Raw genomic sequence first — 17,454 nt, 5'->3', positions numbered from 1 at the left:
TCACATACCTGGCATGCTCCTGAAAGGATGTCAGGCAAATACCAAACCAGCCCATTGTTATGCATATCCGTTACCACAAAAGGCGAACTTTTATGGACAATAGGTGAATAGATGGGCAGGTACCTATTCAAGATTTTCTCTTCTGTTTTAGGACTTTGTCCGGTCAGGGCGGCGCCGATGGTATCGCAATACCTCGTGGCATCCCATGTTGTGCGGACTTGAAGAGATCAATCAACCAATTACTATGTGAGCAGGCGTGGCGCACTTGGGTGTTTGAAAGCCTCAACCAAAACAACAACTATCCCATTGCAGTCATCCAACAGGTCCAGTGTCCAGTGCAGGGGAAAGGGTGTTTTTTGTGCTGTTCCATGGAGGGTAGCATGGAATTTAGCTTTGAGAAAGTCAGCTATTTCTTGAGTGAGCTTGAAACTACTCAAGTCTTGCAGCATCGCAGCAAGACCGGGGAAAATGGGTGGGGAATATTGACTGGTTGGCGAAGAAAAATGTGGTTGCCTGCAGGTGCAACAACGAGGCTGCCGCCAACACAGATGTACAACAGGTAAATAGTATATCTATTTAACTTTCTCCTACGTGGTCCCCCACAGTTATACTAACGAGGCAGCACTCTGGTTAACTGCATCAAAGACAAATGGGCGCAACAATGGGATCCACGCAATTGGGCGCAACCCATGGGCGCCAGATGTACAACAGGTAAATATTTAACTTTCTCCTACATGGTCCCCCACAGTGATACTAACGAGGCAGCACTCTGGTTAACTGCATCAAAGACAAATGGGCGCAACAATGGGATCCACGCAATTGGGCGCAACCCATGGGCGCCAGATGTACAACAGGTAAATATTTAACTTTCTCCTACATGGTCCCCCACAGTGATACTAATGAGGCAGCACTCTGGTTAACTGCATCAAAGACCAATGGGCACAACAATGGGATCCGCGCAATTGGGCGCAACCCACAACAGGTAAATAATATATCTATTTAACTTTCTCCTACGTGGTCCCCCACAGTGAAACTAACGAGGCAGCACTCTGGTTAACTGCATCAAAGACGAATGGGCGCAACAATGGGATCCGCGCAATTGGGCGCAACCCATGGGTGCCAGGGGCAAAGTCGGCCGATCCGTCCTCTATGGGGTTCTGTACTCGTGGCCCACCCATCTCGCATGGCCTATTTTAGAGTCTCGGCCCAGTCATTGCCAAGGCCGAATTTTTGACAGCTCGGCCGAGTCCGCTGGCCCACTGTTGATGGGCGCCTGTCACACGCCGCTGGCCCATCAGTGATGGACCCATTTGACTGCCCTAACTGAGGGTCTCTCATAGTTGTTGGTGGAAATAATGGGTCTGCTTGGGTCTACGACTCCTGCGTAGGTCTACTTATGGTTCTTCCACATGGACAAGGTATTTTAATTTCCTTTAGACCTATTCTAAAGCTGAGAGCTCTTACAAGTTGGAACACTAGTGCAGATTGTTACAGTAACTTCCTTCCATTGGTTGTATCATTCTCAAGAATTCTCATTTGCTGAATAGACATATTCCTCTTCAGATGGATACCTTATCATCACAGGCTCCTCGGACTCAAACAGTGCTGCCATCAAGGTTTGGGAACCTGCTAAGGTAAAGTACTTTGAGCGCTATTGTAATTCATGACAATTTCGAATAAGAGTTTTCCCTCCTAGGTTGAGAATGTGATCCCACCGGTCCAGGTCCAAGCCCAACCTCACCACGCCACATCTAACTCCTTGAAATTATGGCAGGCCATTGCACTGGTTGTGACCTTGTTGGTTGGTCAGTTCATAATAACGGTCTGATTCTCTAAATAGAGTTCACCCCATGAGTAACTTTGATTATCCTGTGAGTGGCCCTTTCACCGGGATATTCGCTTCGTTTCCTGGAAATATTCCAAATCTGGCATTTGCTTTGTCTTTTTGACAGATTTGATGTCGGATTATATATATGTTGTTGTATATTTACGCAGACCATTTTCCAAGTATGGCTTCAATACGGATTTTGAAATTGTTCACTAATATATTCTATATACGGATTTTGTACCTGTAAGAAGCTATGAAAGTATGATATATTAGGCTACATATTTTTTGTTTGTCCTAAGATTTGTCAACTTTTCGAAGGAATCAAACACAATTATAATAAATTTTGATGGAAATTTAAAAATACGACAATAAGATTCGGCCCTCGGCGGAATTGGTTGTCGGACTAAAAATCTTATAATGAGTCCGTCTTATCAACAAACAATAGTCAAAAATGATTAATTTGTCCTTGCATCTGTCAATCTCTTCGCTTAGTTGTCCGATCATCCCTTGTTTCAGGTGTGGGGAGGCGCAATGCCTGCAACTGATTTGACCGGATGACTAAGTGCACAGCCACACAAATCCTCTCGTTTTATCTTCCCAAATAATTTCCTCATGTTCCACTACAATCAACATTCTGCACAACGACCAGCTACTCTCATCACTCTGAACGTTTTTGCAAGCTCAACCGGCTACTTTGGGAGCTTCTACGAATTTGTGTCAGTGAGCATCTTCATATTGCGACGGCGCGTAATTACGATCTTTGACCGATCCAAATTCCACCGTTACTAACTGCTTTGCTGGACTGCCAATTTTTTTTCTAATTACAGGAGACAATTGCATCGACCGTTGTCTACAACCATTGAAGTTGGGGCTGGAGTCCTTCGTTCACATTGAAGTGGTTCCTCGCTCCAGACGCGCTCGCTGCTCTTGTTGTTGAGGTTGCCTGAAACAGTCATCAAGCGCATAAGGAACACCCTTGGTACGTCGCCTCGTTCCTTGTGCGTTTCTTTGAAACACACTTACAAACGCCCACCAGTTTGCGATCTTCTACGCAATGGCCACCGTCACTCGTCCAAAGGCGCCCATACATACAAGATCAAGTCCACTGCTGTCTACCCATGTTCCCTCGCCTTTTCCTCATGAACAGCTTCGACAATTGCAGGCAGATGACTCTTTCTTTTCGGAGGATCTTTTTGTTTCGTCTGAAGAGCAAGTGGCAGAACCTCCACAAGCTGCAGAGTCCGACAGCGACTCGCGTGGCGTACATGTGAGTTGCGAAGATTTTACACCGAAGTTTCACTCATTTTGTGAAGGGCGACGTAATGCCTTCAATTGCGTTGGTTCAAAGGTCGTGCTTGATGACATTAAACAACTTGTTATCCGTCCCAACGGGGTGGAATCCCATTGTTCCCGACCGTCGACACTCCATGCCATCCAGCCCACACAATACCACATTTCCACAAGGCGAGGCTGAATCATCGTCCTCTGCCTTGCATACCCTTGTCATCAATCTTCGAAATCGTGGCAGGGACGATGAAATGATCGAGGCCCGTGATTCCGTCAATGATTCTGATCTCATCAATGAGCTTAAGACACGGGTGAAATCCATCTCATCTTCCTTGCAGCCCAGTGAAGCGATTCTTGCGAAATCTCTCGTCTCTTTACTGTCAAACCTCAACAGACTCTCTGTTATTCAATCAGGCATGCACCTAACCACTCTTGAAACGCCCGAGCCAGAGTCTTCCCGCCAATACGACGAACCCCCTCCAATTGATCATTTTGACGCACTCAAGCGTCAGCTTAATGAGTTGCAGACAGAACGTCTTGTCTCTCAGGGTGGAATGTCCACTCCGGGCATACCTACGACCCTTGAGGTCGAAGTTTCCTTGTTATGGACAAGAATCGATCAAGAGCTCGAAACCGTAGTCTCAATGTGCAAAGAGCATACGGAGAACCTTCCGAGATTTTTCCAAGATAATCTTCCCCCTCAATATGACTATGAGGACTTTGATTTGGAAAGTCCGCCCATTTACGAGCCTGGCGGTCGTAGCTCAATAGATGACAGCAAGGGTAAGACGGCACAATACCAGCCTTCGTCTAGCACACGTCAGAGCGACGAGAAGATGCGGTTAGATCTAGAGGCCGTTGCAATGGCGATTGACAGACTCTACCTTGTTGCGCCGCAGCTTCACAATCAACGAGTCGAGCTCAAATCTTCGAAGCTCGTTCAGATGGAGAAAGCTCGACAACAAGGCGTTTCGCTGAGTAGCAAAGGAAAGGAAAGGGACGTGAAGGAGCTGGAGAACATTCTTGACCTTCTCGGGAAAGCTTCGGATAGGTCCCTCAAAGGTCAATCCGTTATTCTTGATGGTGGCATGCGGAGCAGACTAGAGAAGGCGAAACTTCGTGATGTAGCCAAGGTCAGTGATGCATTGATGATCCAATGCTTCTGATCCCCGATCTGATGCGTTTTTCTTATAGAGGGACGCGTTTGTTGAACAATTGGTTCGACACTCGGGTGCTGGTCGAATTTACGGCCAAGACGCGATACTGCATCCTCGTGTCAAAGATCCAGAGGCTCTTCTAAGTCTTCCTGAATTTATTCGAGAGGGCTTACCCCCAAACTCTGAACGACTGAAGGATCCAGAAACTCTTCTGACTTTACCAGAGTTCGTGAAAGAGCTGCCTCCAGTTAGGCAGGACGAAATCACGCTTCCTCCTATACCAACTACCAAATCGAAGAAGAGCAGGAGTCGAAGCTTATCTGCGCCTCCATTATCTTGGCTGCGACCATTGTCATCCTCGAAGTCTAATTCAAGCCAGGGTAGCAGCTCTGGTATCTCCAGTGTTCAGTTGCAGCCAAAGTTCGGAGATCAAAGTACCTGTCCGTAAATTTCTCGTCCCTCTCAAGGTTTACGACTGACATTCATATTCTAGCCTTTGATGTCGTATACGTTGCGGAGAACCACGAAAACTTGCAACATGTGCTCGTTTTCTTCACGGTGACTGGCGGATACCCTGGCGTTGACTTGGAAGCCGAAGTATTGCCCCCGTTCCCTGAACACCCTTCAGAGGGAGGAGATCATCTCCTCATCAAATCCGGCCCCTACTGCTCGCTTCCGCTCATGCTCCCTGCTCGGACGACCCCAGGAAAGAAAGAAATCCAAGTTCAGAGTGGACACTACGAAATCAGACTTTCGACTTTACCCTCATCATCGTCCTCCGAGACTGCAGAATCACCAACACCCCTGCTTGATGCTTCCCACCTGTCGTCGATGAATCCCACATCCTTCATTTGTGCCTCATGTTCCCTGCCTCTCGTTCAGTCTTCAAAGATTGACCATTATCGTGATCTACCGTCGGAACATTGGGAAGAGCTAGTCGAGGCCTGGATGTGTCATACCGACCAGTCCCTCCACGAGCAAGTGGTCAAGACTGGCAAAACTGGGTTTTGGCCGGCTCCAGGTCAGGCACTTGTGGGAGGAAGCTATATCTTGTTCGACAACTCCGCGATGTCTACAAATAACCTATACCATGCGAAAGAAGCTTCGGTGCGTCCTACATTACTTTATTTCATACTTTATAGTAGTTCGGACGACAAAGAAGACTGGCGTTGGTTGCCTACCAGCGACTGATGTATCCATTGTATGCCCCTTGCGATGCTATTGCTTTGGCAGAACTCGAAGCCCCTGGCAGGTTCTGGGTTTTGCTGGGGCTTTGGCTAGCTTGTGGATGTGCGTGGATGGATCAGCATACCGGTTGATACAACGCGTCCTAGATTGATTCTATTTCCTCGCTCAAACAACCCTCATGTATATAGAGGCTTCCGTCGTGAGAGCTACGCTTGAGGACACATCCTTTCTTCTTCTCTCTGTCTCTTATTTAGTTTGCTAATGCCACCTATCTATAGCGCGAAGATAACTGGCACCTTGCACGATGTCTATGCGGCGCTGTCTTTGGGAGATATCAAGAGAAAGCTTCAGAAGAAGGCGACGTTCGTACAGCCTACCGAGTCCTCAAATACGCAGTCCGTCCTGTCAGCTCGACAGCCGAGTTAGTTGCTCCTTTCTCACCGCATGGCTCACTCTAACACGCATCCAGGTGTTTGAAGATACCACTGTCTGCATTCATCGTGGAAGATATGACTGAATTTGTTCAAGCTCATGCTTCGTATCGGTTCATCATCAGCGATGAGGAGGAAGAACGGCCGCGAATCCTTGTAAGTCCTGCCTGCTGTTTGGCTAATGGATCACATCGGTTTTAATATTGTTCCCCCCCCTCCAGATGTGGTTATTCAAACCGCGCATCCGCCTCGCCTATACCACGCCCACGTCCCGCGCGATCCCCAAGAGTGCTTCGGTTATGGCCGCGAAGGTCCTTTATAAACTCATCTCACCGTCTGATGCGAATGTTGATTTGAAAAGGTACTCATTCTCACAATATAGCGATTTAATACGTGGTATTGAAAACCCTTTCCAGCCTCCTCAATAAATACCCAGGATTCCCTCAAGCTGAATATCTCTCATACCCGATGTCTATCTGTCGTCGCCTTGCTGGATTTTTGAAGCAGAGTAATACCGCATACCCGGAACGGTTGCGCATGATGACTGGCCTTGAAGTTGGTTGGCTGCAGCGTGCGTGAATTGGCCAGAACTTTCAGCTCTATTTATTTCGTATCTCTGCTTTGCGTTTCATAAATATCCATATTTCACCCTGCTTTGTATACGGTATGACTACTCGAAATTTAACAGTGTTCGATAAGTGTTGCCATATCACAACCAGGGTCGCAGATCTCGAGCAGGATCGCTGAAATGAGGTCCAATATTCGAACGGCGAGCCGCGATGGTGATGGCACTTTAGAGTCACTGACCATATGCCGCGATCATGCCCCTCGAGTGGCCATTGTTCATAAATTCTCTCTTTGTTCTCTGAGACAACCCACCCACTGTACCTTAGCCACCTCTGGCACGACCGTAGGAGACCAATCGCCATGTCCACCCCAGCACTCCAAGAAGAAAAAGAAGAACCCGTCATCCCGCTGTTCGCTGAACGACCTGAATGGGCGGACGTCGTACCACTGGAACAATACGAGGGCGTGAACCCGCTAGCGCCGATCTTGTATTCGCCCGTATGTGAGTGCTCTTTTAGACAGTCTATCTTGGGGGGTTAGATGACGGTGTGTGGCAGATAAAGACGCGACGAATTATTTCCGCGGGATCGTGAGGACTGGGGAGAAGAGCCAGAGGGTGCTCGAGCTTACTGAGGCTGTCATCAGGCTTAATCCTGCTCATTACTCTGCTTGGTGTGTTTTGCTTTTCTCTCTCGGATGGGGATGAGATGTTCATTGATATGGTATGGTGTACAGGCAATATCGATACGAAACTCTACTATCCATCAACGCGCCCCTCGACGTCGAACTCAAACTAATGGACGAACTCGCGGTGAAGTACCTAAAGACATACCAAGTCTGGCACCACCGCCGCCTCTTACTAACCATCACCCGCAAGCCCGCGCAAGAACTAGATTTCATCACGCGCTCGTTAACGGCGGACACGAAGAACTACCATACATGGTCCTATCGCCAATGGCTGCTGGCGTATTTCAACGATGAAGACGAACTGTGGACGGGCGAGCTGGATTTCGTGGATGCGATGCTGGCGCAGGATGTTAGGAACAATTCGGCGTGGCATCATCGTTTCTTTGTCGTTTGGGGGTGTGGTGTTAGGGAGGGAGAGGAGGATAGGGGGAGGGTGTATAAGCGGGAGTTGACGTACGTTCTTTTCTCTTTCTTTCTTTCCTTCATCCCCATCCCGTTTCACGAATTGAATGTGTGGCAGGTACGTGAAACAGAACATCTCACTCGCGCCAAACAACCTCTCTGCATGGAACTACCTCCGTGGGATCATGGAACACACGAAGACGTCGTTCGCTAGCGTGAAGGCTTTCGTGCGGCCCTACACGCTCCCTATCGACCCGACCTCCGTCGATATCGTGGATCTGGAGAACCCGCCCCCGACTAAAGGAGCCAACTTGCCTTGTCCGTCCGCTATTGAGTTTTTGGCGGATGTTTATGAGCAGGAGAAGAATACGTTGGAGGCGATCGAGGTTAGTTGGGGTTCTCTTTGAGACACTCGTCTATTTTTTTCTGATATGTTTGATGATTTAGCTGTGGACTTCGCTTGCTAATACACATGATGTGATTCGCAAGAAGTGAGTTTTGTTTCTTGGGTTTTTTATTGTGAGGGAGTCCCTGATGAATGTGAGTAGGTATTGGGAGCACAGGATCAGGGATGCGCTTGAGGCTTCAAGGATCTGAGTGAATAAGAGAAGTCGTTCCTTTCGTGAGAGCTGCAAGAGAGAATCGGTTGTGGTCTGTTGTAAATATTGTCGTTCTTTCCCATTATTTCGTTCGAAATGTATCCATCGGTTTCGCACTTGCATTTGGGGTTATTGTTTACAATCTCATTGTTTTCGACTGGCATGCTTCTGACAATGTGTGTAAGTACTTACATCGCAACAAGTACTTCTGTCATTGAGATTTTTGCGAACCTGAGTTCTCTTGGACAATAGATTTTGTCTACCGGTTGATGGACTGAGAGAAGTGTTGCTCTTCCAGGAATCTTTTACAAATTTCGTGCAAGCAGCATTCTTGAAGGTCGACTTGGGTTACACCTGAGCAAGTACTTCTATTGGTGAGGCGTACCAGTAATACTGCTGTAGAACTTGACGGCGTAAATACCAAAAATGGTTCTTTGCCCTTTTAGGAAAATTTTGATCAATATTATCGTCCATGAGGATCCCAAGCTGGTCAAAGCATCGATGCGATACTAGTTTGCGCAATAAGTATGTACTTCTGTTGAAATCCTGTTTTGAAATTCAATATCTGGGTGGGGGACAATAAATTTAGACTAGCCGTAATAAGTATTGCAGACGATGGGAGGAGGATGGAGTCAGGACCCGACTCGGCTTGAATGAATAGAAAAGCAATTGAACTTTTCTATTCATTGTTTGAGGCTCGAGTTGGAGAGTGAGCTTGCGAGCTCGAAACAACTCAAGCAGGGGCTTTGTAAGCGCAATGCGGTGATGTCCGCTTCACCACGTTCCGTGGTGTTGACAGCCTTCTGAGGTCTGTGCGCTGCGAGGATATAGTCATTCGAGAGGCAATGAAATCCTTGCCTTCTTCTCTTTCATTCCTACTTCCCCCCGCGAATTCTAACCTTCGCGGAATTTTTTCGATCTCATTTTAATTCATTAAAACTCAAAATGACTGAACTTGACACTTCACGTCCTCCTGCTGGCGCTGCTAATAAAGATGTCCCCTCTGATATGTCCAATGTTGTAATTGACCCCGTCGACACTACCAACAACCCGACCGACCCTCGTGTTACACCAGAGGAAGACATTAATCGCCCAAAGACTCCTCCCTCTGGGCCGTCTGCCCCCAGAATGACGCAGATATATGCGGCGTTGCAAGCTATATCTCCTGCTTCGCAAAAAATTGTTCGCGACACACTAACTAACACTCTGAAAGATAAACCCCCTCCCGATGTCATCGCCGTGACTCCCAAGCTTCTTTTCTCGGTCACAAACGAGACGACCTCGGCAGTCTCTACTTCCAACACGGGCTACGGCATTCATCCATTCATTATTTCCCTTGCCGAGAACGGTTCTCACATCCCTTTATCTCTTTTTACCACGGCCGCGACGAATACTCTACATACAAGCGAAGCTTCTATTCCTCAGAAAACGGTTATTAATAGGCTTACCAGTCTGAAGCGGCATATAATAGACATCAAATATTTCCAGGGAGAAGACTCCATGGATATTGGCGATTGGCATGAAGCCTGGACTCGATATCACCGTTTCGTCGAGACTCACGGCGATAAGGATTCAGCCATTCGATGGAAGAAGCACCACGAATTTCTAGCTGAACAAGACAACCTCAAGCGCAACTTCGCCGCTATCCTCAAATTTGATATTGAAACTCGTACAAAATACAATCTAACACCAAGCCCTCACGATGAGGATTCTTATAGGCGCCGCTTTGAAGCCATCAAGCTCGAGGTTCTACAAGCAGAAATTTTGGCAGCGAGGCCCTTACCTGACGCGGAATCGAATCCCAACGGCCCCTCATCCTCTTCTTGGAAAGGCAAGTCGCGTTATGCGCCTTATCATCACCGTGATGCAGAGTCCTCGTCTCGTCAGGCCGGGGGCCGTACTGAGAGTGCCGCCGCGAGTTCGAGCAATCATTCCTTTCGGTCCTCTGGCGCTTCCTTTGCCAATACTCCCATCTGTCTCATTTGTCAACGAGAACATCGCTTCGCGTCATGCCAGGAGTCGATCACGCAGGCAGGCAAACAGACGACAGCGAAATATGATAATCGGAAGCTCGTGCGACGAAGCGACGGAGGCATCATCTGTATCGCCTACAATCTCAATAGGCTCTCTATCTGCTCCAAGTCCCATTCGGACCATCACATCTGTTCCTTCTGCGGCGCTTCTGATCATGGCGCCTGCTCTCGCAAATGTATCTAAGCTCGACTCTACAACTTCATCAATTCATCTCTCGGCTCACTTGCGCTCGTTATCACTCCATGATTTGCTCGAACATCTCTCATTCAATCCAGATCTCACAATCAACGATCGCTTACCGTACTTTGACAATCTTCATCTCGAATTTTCGCCTCATGACTTCGACCCTGACTACTCTAAGATCAGGACTCCCTATAGCGCGGACGCCTTCCACGCCTATCTCTCAAAAGCACAAATCCTCAATCGTTATCCAGAACTTCCCTTCAAACTGACTCATGGCTTCCCACTCGGAAATATTGCCGATCTTGATACATCTTTTACTCCTGGCAATCTCGCCTCTGTTTCCCCTTATGATCATATTATCCAAGAATACATCTTTGACGAACTCAAACTCGGACGCCTCTCGGGTCCGTTCACTCAAAAAGAACTAGAAGCCAAAATCGGGCTGTTTCGTTCATCACCTATTCAAGTTGTCGTCAAGCCTGGTGAAGCCGGCGGTCCTGATAAATATCGTTGCTGTCGTAATCTCTCATATCGGGGAAACCTGGGTTTTTCTGTTAACGATGACATAAACTCAGAGGAGTACCCAACTCGATGGGGCACGGCGTCTGAGTGCGCCAAAATTGTATGTTTCCCATCATATCTATCATTTTCTCTGTTATTTCATATATCTATATCCCTTTCTTATTTGAGTCTCGTTCGGAAGTTCTTCGCGGCGGAGTTCACAACTCTTAGCTGCTTGAAGGACACGGATGACTTGGGACAAATGTTTTCTCATGTTTTTCGCTCATCTGTTAGTCATGGCTTATGCGAGTGTGTAGGTCTCGGCGGCGCCTCCAGGAACACAGGCGTGCACCCTTGATGTAGAAGGGGCGTATCGCACAGTTCCAGTCAGCCCTGCTTCCAAGCGGTACCTGATTGTTGAATTCAAGGGTTTGTTTTACATCGATCACAATGTACCATTTGGCCTCGCCTCTGCTTCAGGTTTACAAGGAGAGGTTGCAGATGCGACGGTTGACATCTGGCATAGTCTTCGCGTTGGGCCTGTTATCAAATGGGTTGATGATTTCAATGCTTTTCGTTATGCGAACAAGGCCGGCCTATTTTCTGGAACTTCTGACGGCACTGTCTATCGTTATGATTATGATCTTGATTATATCAAAGCCATGATTGCCCCACTCGGGATTCCATGGCATACAACAAAGGGTTCCCCCTTTGGAGATATTTTTTCTTATGTTGGTTTTGAATGGGACCTTATCTCGAAGGCCGTCTATCTCACTAAAACCAAATGCGAAAAACATCTTGCTAAAGTTATCTCCGTTTTGCAGGACTCCCCCTTATCACGTCAGTTCTTCAAAAAAGACATACAATCTCTGCACGGCTCGCTATCACACATCACCTTTGTCTATTCGCGTGGCAGAGCATATCTCAACAATATCATTTGGTGGCTCTTGACCTTCACTAGCGACTTCGCCCCAAGATTTCCTCCTCCTTCCGTCATTTCAGACCTTAAATGGTGGTTCACTCAACTTTCCAAGCCGTCCATCATTCGTTCACTCGCTTCGCGTCCTCCTACGTCTGACCTCAATATTTGGGTTGATGCCTCAACAGACTGGGGAATCGGTTTGCTAATCAACAACTCGTGGGATGCATGGAAGACCTTTCCAGCATGGAAGGCTCCCGGACGAGACATAGGATGGCTCGAAGCGGTAGCCGTTGAGCTCATCATCACGCTTCTCTACGAAATGCATCTTTCTCATCTTGATGTTCTGATTCGCAGTGATAACGAAGGAGTCATTGGTGCCTTCCGGAAAGGATGGTCAAGGAACCAAGAGACCAACTCATGCATTCGTCGTGCAGAAGCCATCTTCGAACAACGTGATCTTTCCATTTCTCTTTTATATGTAGAATCATCCACAAATTTGGCAGACCCCATATCTCGAGGTATCCTTCCCCCTCTCGAACATCGAGTGACTGTTCCCTATTCCATATCTCCTTCGATTGCCGAATACTTCTCTCATGTCTACTAGTCATTCTACTTTATCCGACTGTCTCAAAAACGTAGACGTACGTTCAGAATTATCACAGTTTTCGTCCTTAATGGACACCTGCACCTTATCTTTGCCTCAATCACAAGCTCGTACAAGGAGGCCTAGAAAGCCTCGGAAGGGCAATGAAATAGTCCCTTCTTTATTCCGTCCTCACGTCATCGCAGGAGAAAGACTACTCAAGTGGACCTCACCTCACTCACAGATTTTCCGGGAGGACATGTTGAAGGCGCTACCGGAGTCACATCTTACACGTCTTTTTGAAGTGATGGCGTTCTCTCTCGACCAAGCGACCCGAGATGGATATGCAGCGGGTTTACTACGCTTCACGCAGTACTGTGATACTATTAACGTCACGGAGGTCGACCGAATGCCTGCATCCGAGCCATTGCTCGCCTCCTTCATCGCCTTTCATGCCGGCAAAGTATCGTCGAGTACGATCGACAACTGGCTTTCTGGTCTTCACTTCTGGCATACAATCAACGGTGCTCTGTGGAATGGATGTGACATCTTATCCCGTGCAAAGAAAGGTGCTCAGAAGCTCATACCTATTTCATCCAAACGGGCCAAGCGTCCTCCTGTTACCATTGAACATCTTTACGCGTTGCGCAATGGCCTGGATTTATCCAATGCATTCGACGCAGCAGTCTGGGCTATTGCATGCGTCGCCTTCTGGTGCTGCTGTCGTCTCGGAGAGCTCGTTATCCCGAGCACAAATCTATTTGATCCTATTAAACACGTTGCACATTCGACATCGTTAATCTTCAATGTCCTGTCAAATGGCACGGAATACGGCACCTGTCAGATACCATGGACTAAGACGACGCTTCGTGAAGGCGCAAGCATATCCATCACAGCACGCAATGATCCATCGTGTCCTATTAAAGCTCTTAAACACCATCTTTCATGCAGCAAAGCTATACCATCTCACGCACCGTTATTTTCATTCGAAACAGCCGACGGAGGATGGTCGCCAATGACCAAAGGATGGTTCATGACACGATGTAACGAAATCTGGGTTGCTGCTGGAATGCCTGATATGCCAGGTCATGGCTTCCGCATTGGTGGTGCAACGCATCTTCTCCTCATGGGTGTGGCGCCCGATTTGGTTGCAGCACAAGGGCGCTGGAAATCAAGGGCGTTCATGGACTATTGGAGGAAAATCGAGTCAATCTTACCTCTGTTCATGTCCAGCGCTGGTTCCGCTTCTCGTGTTTCTATCATTGAAGAGTCAATGTCGGCGTACAGGAAGAAGTGGAAGTTATAAAATTTCCACTTACCTTGTTCCGTTATGGAACAAACGATCAATCTGAGATGATCAATCTATTTTTATCCCATTTCTTCTGAACTTAGCTTGCTCTCGTTGGGGAGTCGTGTCTTCGAAGAAACGCGACTGTGGTGAGCTGCGCATGGTGGTATAGTCTTGTTGTCTTCTCAGACCCTTCACATGGGGCTCGGAAACCAGGATTCACACCGGCACGCTCAAAGCTTTCGTAATTCTCGAGTCAATCCAAATTGCAAATATACTTGTTTCCTCATCTCATCTGATATGATTTTTATATCCGTTGAACAAGTATCAATTTGAATTCTACAATTTCATTTGAGATCAGCGCGACGCGTTTTGGATCCAAGTGCACGAGAATTTTCAAAAGCTTTCCCCCAACCCACGGAAATTCGGATGTTCAACTGAATCACAGTTAAAATTGAATTTTCGTGTTCTCTTACATCTTAGCATCAGCGCGCTACATACAAAGCTTGAGGCTCGAGTTGGAGAGTGAGCTTGCGAGCTCGAAACAACTCAAGCAGGGGCTTTGTAAGCGCAATGCGGTGATGTCCGCTTCACCACGTTCCGTGGTGTTGACAGCCTTCTGAGGTCTGTGCGCTGCGAGGATATAGTCATTCGAGAGGCAATGAAATCCTTGCCTTCTTCTCTTTCATTCCTACTTCCCCCCGCGAATTCTAACCTTCGCGGAATTTTTTCGACCCTCCCACCTTCCCATTCTCTCTCATTTCATCACTAGTGTGCCTGTGGTTGGTATAGTCTTGTTGTCTTCTCAGACCCTTCACATGGGGCTCGGAAACCAGGATTCACACCGGCACGCTCAAAGCTTTCGTAATTCTCGAGTCAATCCAAATTGCAAATATACTTGTTTCCTCATCTCATCTGATATGATTTTTATATCCGTTGAACAAGTATCAATTTTGAATTCTACAATTTCATTTGAGATCAGCGCGACGCGTTTTGGATCCAAGTGCACGAGAATTTTCAAAAGCTTTCCCCCAACCCACGGAAATTCGGATGTTCAACTGAATCACAGTTAAAATTGAATTTTCGTGTTCTCTTACATCTTAGCATCAGCGCGCTACATACAAAGCGTGAATTACCCATTCAGGGAGGTGACGAGATGAGCGCGGGGATTGGTGTGGACCCACAGTGATATACAATTACTGTAAATGGAAGATGAAAGGGTGGTCAAAGCTAAACACCTTCCGCAAAAGGCAACTTTGCAAAAGAGTCGACCAATCTCGTCGAGTCCATCAAGAAATTACAGCTGACATTGTCACGGCCGTATATAACCTCCCTCCCTCGTCTCAAAATGCTTATCCGTCCAAGACACTCCTCCGCAAGCCAACAACCGAGCTCACTCCGATACCAACAACGCCAACACCTACTACTACAATGATCGCCCGTCTCCACGCAACCTCCTTTCCCAAGCCAGCCTGCGCCGCGGCTACCTGGTGCTCGCCCACCGCTCGCCGCAGGATCCCGTCCTCCCGCTCCCGGTGCCCCAACGTGCAAAGACTCTTTACCAAGCACTGCAGCGCCAGGAAAGCTCGCTTGATGAGGGCCTCACGTGTCCCGCTTGCTCCCAAACCCGCCATCATCAACGGCGCTGAAACCGACAGTCCCCTTCGGACACTGCAGCTCCCTCGCACACTCCTCACTCCCCAATTGCACGAAGTCGAGATGGCTTTGGTGGACCCAAAGTTGAAGGGTGTTACACCCGAATACGTTCGTGAACGGCTTTCCTTGTTCGCTTCTGAGTGAGTTTTCTCCTTTTTCCGTACTTACGTCTTTGATTCTAATATACTTTCTTCATAGAATGCTCGCGGGTCTATCAAGCCTAAAAGCACAAGCACCCAAATCCTTACTCCTAACCGAGATGGACGTATCCATCTCCAACCCAGCAGGTGTATGCCCAACACACATGCTCGCCGTCTATTCCTCCCGACCAACAACAACAACCACATCCCCACGCAAAGTCACATTGTTCCCTACCCACCAACTCGTCCTCGCGGCGCATGGTGCGAACCTCCCTGCACTCCCTGCGTCCTCGGCTACACACACATCTAGGACGAGTGCGACTGTTGCCGTTGTACCCCTTTGCTTGCCGGCCCCTGCGGCGTTCCCCTTGCTGCAATCGTATCTTTATACGAAGAATGCGGAGAATTTGAGCAATGTGCTTTTCCCCTCCTCTACATCACCACTTGATAAAGTCGCGCTCCAACGGCATATGGGGCTTATCCACGGATTGTGGGCGGATGCATGTGCGCTTGGTGTGGTCGATGAGGCTTGTGGCTGCTGTTGAGACTTCACGGTCATGACCATGCCTTCTTGCGATCCTTTTTTCTTTCTTCCCGCATCATTCATCATCATCATCGGGACTCTCTAGATATTATACTTCACTCTTACTATGGAAAACAATTAACCAACATGTATATGACTAGCCTTTTTTTTATTGCATATATATTTCTATCTTGCATCTATCAACGTTCAAAACTTCAATTTAATCACCCCAGTCATGACGAAAATGTGCTACTTTGCATCCAGATCAAATTCGAGGCCTCAATTCTTCCATCTACAACCAAAAACGCATCAGCTGCACACAAAAACAAAAGAACGAAAACAAGCACATTTTAACGGTTCCGTCCCCCACTAACAACCTTATCAGCCACAAAGTCCACACAATACATCTCGTCTGTGTGTCCCGGAAGGTCGGTCTTGATATTACGTCTTCATATCCCATATCCCCAAAAATCCATCATCAGAAAACTCCAGTCAATTCCACGAAAGGGGGGAGCGTACTATCCTTACTATCACTAGTCAACAACCGACTATCAGAACTCCACGCAAGCTGGTACACAGCGCCTACATGGCCTCGAAGCGTAGCGACCGTCCGGTCCTCTCATATGTGTACGCTGTTATTCCAAGCAGCTGACGCTGCCCACTGTCCGTCTGGGAAAAAGCGACGTGGGAGACTTGGCGCTGGTGGCCGTTAGTCGGGCGATGGGGTTGGTGGAGGGGACCAAAGGAAGAGGGTGTGGGCGTCTGAGTGGGAGATGAGCAGTTCGGTTGGGGAAGTGAGGAGGAGGAGGGCGGTGTACCGCGTTTGTGCGAGTTTTTGGGCTGTATAGGGAAGGGTGGGGTTATGTTGTTGTTTACTTGATAGAGAGGGAGACTGACTGTCTTCGTCGGAGGCAGGTTTCTCGCCTGTATGGTCGTATGGACTCGTACGTAAGACGAAATTCATATTCAGAGCGAGGGTGGTCACCCAATGCGCGTGGTCTTTGAGCGTGTGCATTGGTTTTCCTTGTTTCGTATCCAGACTCTGACCGTTCGATCGCTGCTGGCGGTGTAAAGCACGTCAGCCGCACCCCATTTGACAACATTCACGCTGGTGATGTGTCCGCCCAGGGTGAACTCTGCGCGTCGAGTTAGGTGAACCATACGCGGATGGTGTCGTCTTTGGAGGATGATGCGAGGCGGGGGGAAGTAGCGTTACTTTTGTCGAACTCAGCTGGTGTTTCGGTAAGAAGGTAAGAACGCGACTCACAGGTGAATTGGTTCACAAGAGAGGGACATAATCCATTTCCTGTGTCCTTTCAACGCGTTCCCGATCCCGATCGGTTTGCCCATTTTTAGGTCCCAGATCCTCACTTGAGACGAGTGTTAATTAGCGGGTCCAACGACGCGTCAAGGAACAGACCCACATGTCCGTCATGTCCCCCACTAGTCAACTTCCGTTCCCCAGCTTCCCACTCAAC

The 17,454-nt window shown here is 48.0% G+C and overlaps 4 protein-coding genes across 4 annotated transcripts; all 4 read left to right on the top strand.

Moving 5' to 3' along the window:
* Positions 1-804: 804 nt before the first annotated feature.
* On the top strand, positions 805-2,031 carry LACBIDRAFT_331266 (uncharacterized protein; the record flags this gene model as incomplete). Its single annotated transcript, XM_001885632.1, has 8 exons — positions 805-854; positions 892-982; positions 1,198-1,261; positions 1,341-1,418; positions 1,564-1,634; positions 1,697-1,805; positions 1,843-1,871; positions 1,996-2,031. 8 exons carry the CDS (start codon positions 805-807, stop codon positions 2,029-2,031), a joined length of 528 nt encoding a protein of 175 aa, XP_001885667.1.
* Positions 2,032-2,882: 851 nt separating this feature from the next.
* Positions 2,883-6,470, top strand: LACBIDRAFT_306906 (uncharacterized protein; the record flags this gene model as incomplete). The annotated part of the gene is made up of 8 exons (XM_001885631.1): positions 2,883-3,095; positions 3,142-4,248; positions 4,310-4,712; positions 4,766-5,379; positions 5,739-5,881; positions 5,930-6,047; positions 6,113-6,252; positions 6,308-6,470. The coding sequence occupies 8 exons, from the start codon at positions 2,883-2,885 to the stop codon at positions 6,468-6,470; spliced, it is 2,901 nt and encodes a 966-aa protein (XP_001885666.1).
* Positions 6,471-6,818: 348 nt separating this feature from the next.
* LACBIDRAFT_253023 (uncharacterized protein) lies at positions 6,819-8,144 on the top strand (the record flags this gene model as incomplete). Its single annotated transcript, XM_001885630.1, has 6 exons — positions 6,819-6,960; positions 7,016-7,130; positions 7,194-7,598; positions 7,666-7,933; positions 7,995-8,038; positions 8,096-8,144. 6 exons carry the CDS (start codon positions 6,819-6,821, stop codon positions 8,142-8,144), a joined length of 1,023 nt encoding a protein of 340 aa, XP_001885665.1.
* Positions 8,145-15,088: 6,944 nt separating this feature from the next.
* Positions 15,089-15,998, top strand: LACBIDRAFT_306901 (uncharacterized protein; the record flags this gene model as incomplete). The annotated part of the gene is made up of 2 exons (XM_001885629.1): positions 15,089-15,453; positions 15,512-15,998. The coding sequence occupies 2 exons, from the start codon at positions 15,089-15,091 to the stop codon at positions 15,996-15,998; spliced, it is 852 nt and encodes a 283-aa protein (XP_001885664.1).
* Between the last annotated feature and the right edge of the window lie 1,456 nt (positions 15,999-17,454).

Source organism: Laccaria bicolor, genomic scaffold (assembly GCF_000143565.1).
Source record: "Laccaria bicolor S238N-H82 LACBIscaffold_32 genomic scaffold, whole genome shotgun sequence".
Lineage (NCBI taxonomy): Eukaryota > Fungi > Basidiomycota > Agaricomycetes > Agaricales > Hydnangiaceae > Laccaria > Laccaria bicolor.
Note: the sequence above shows the minus strand (reverse complement) of the source record. Positions and strands in the feature narration are given on the sequence as shown.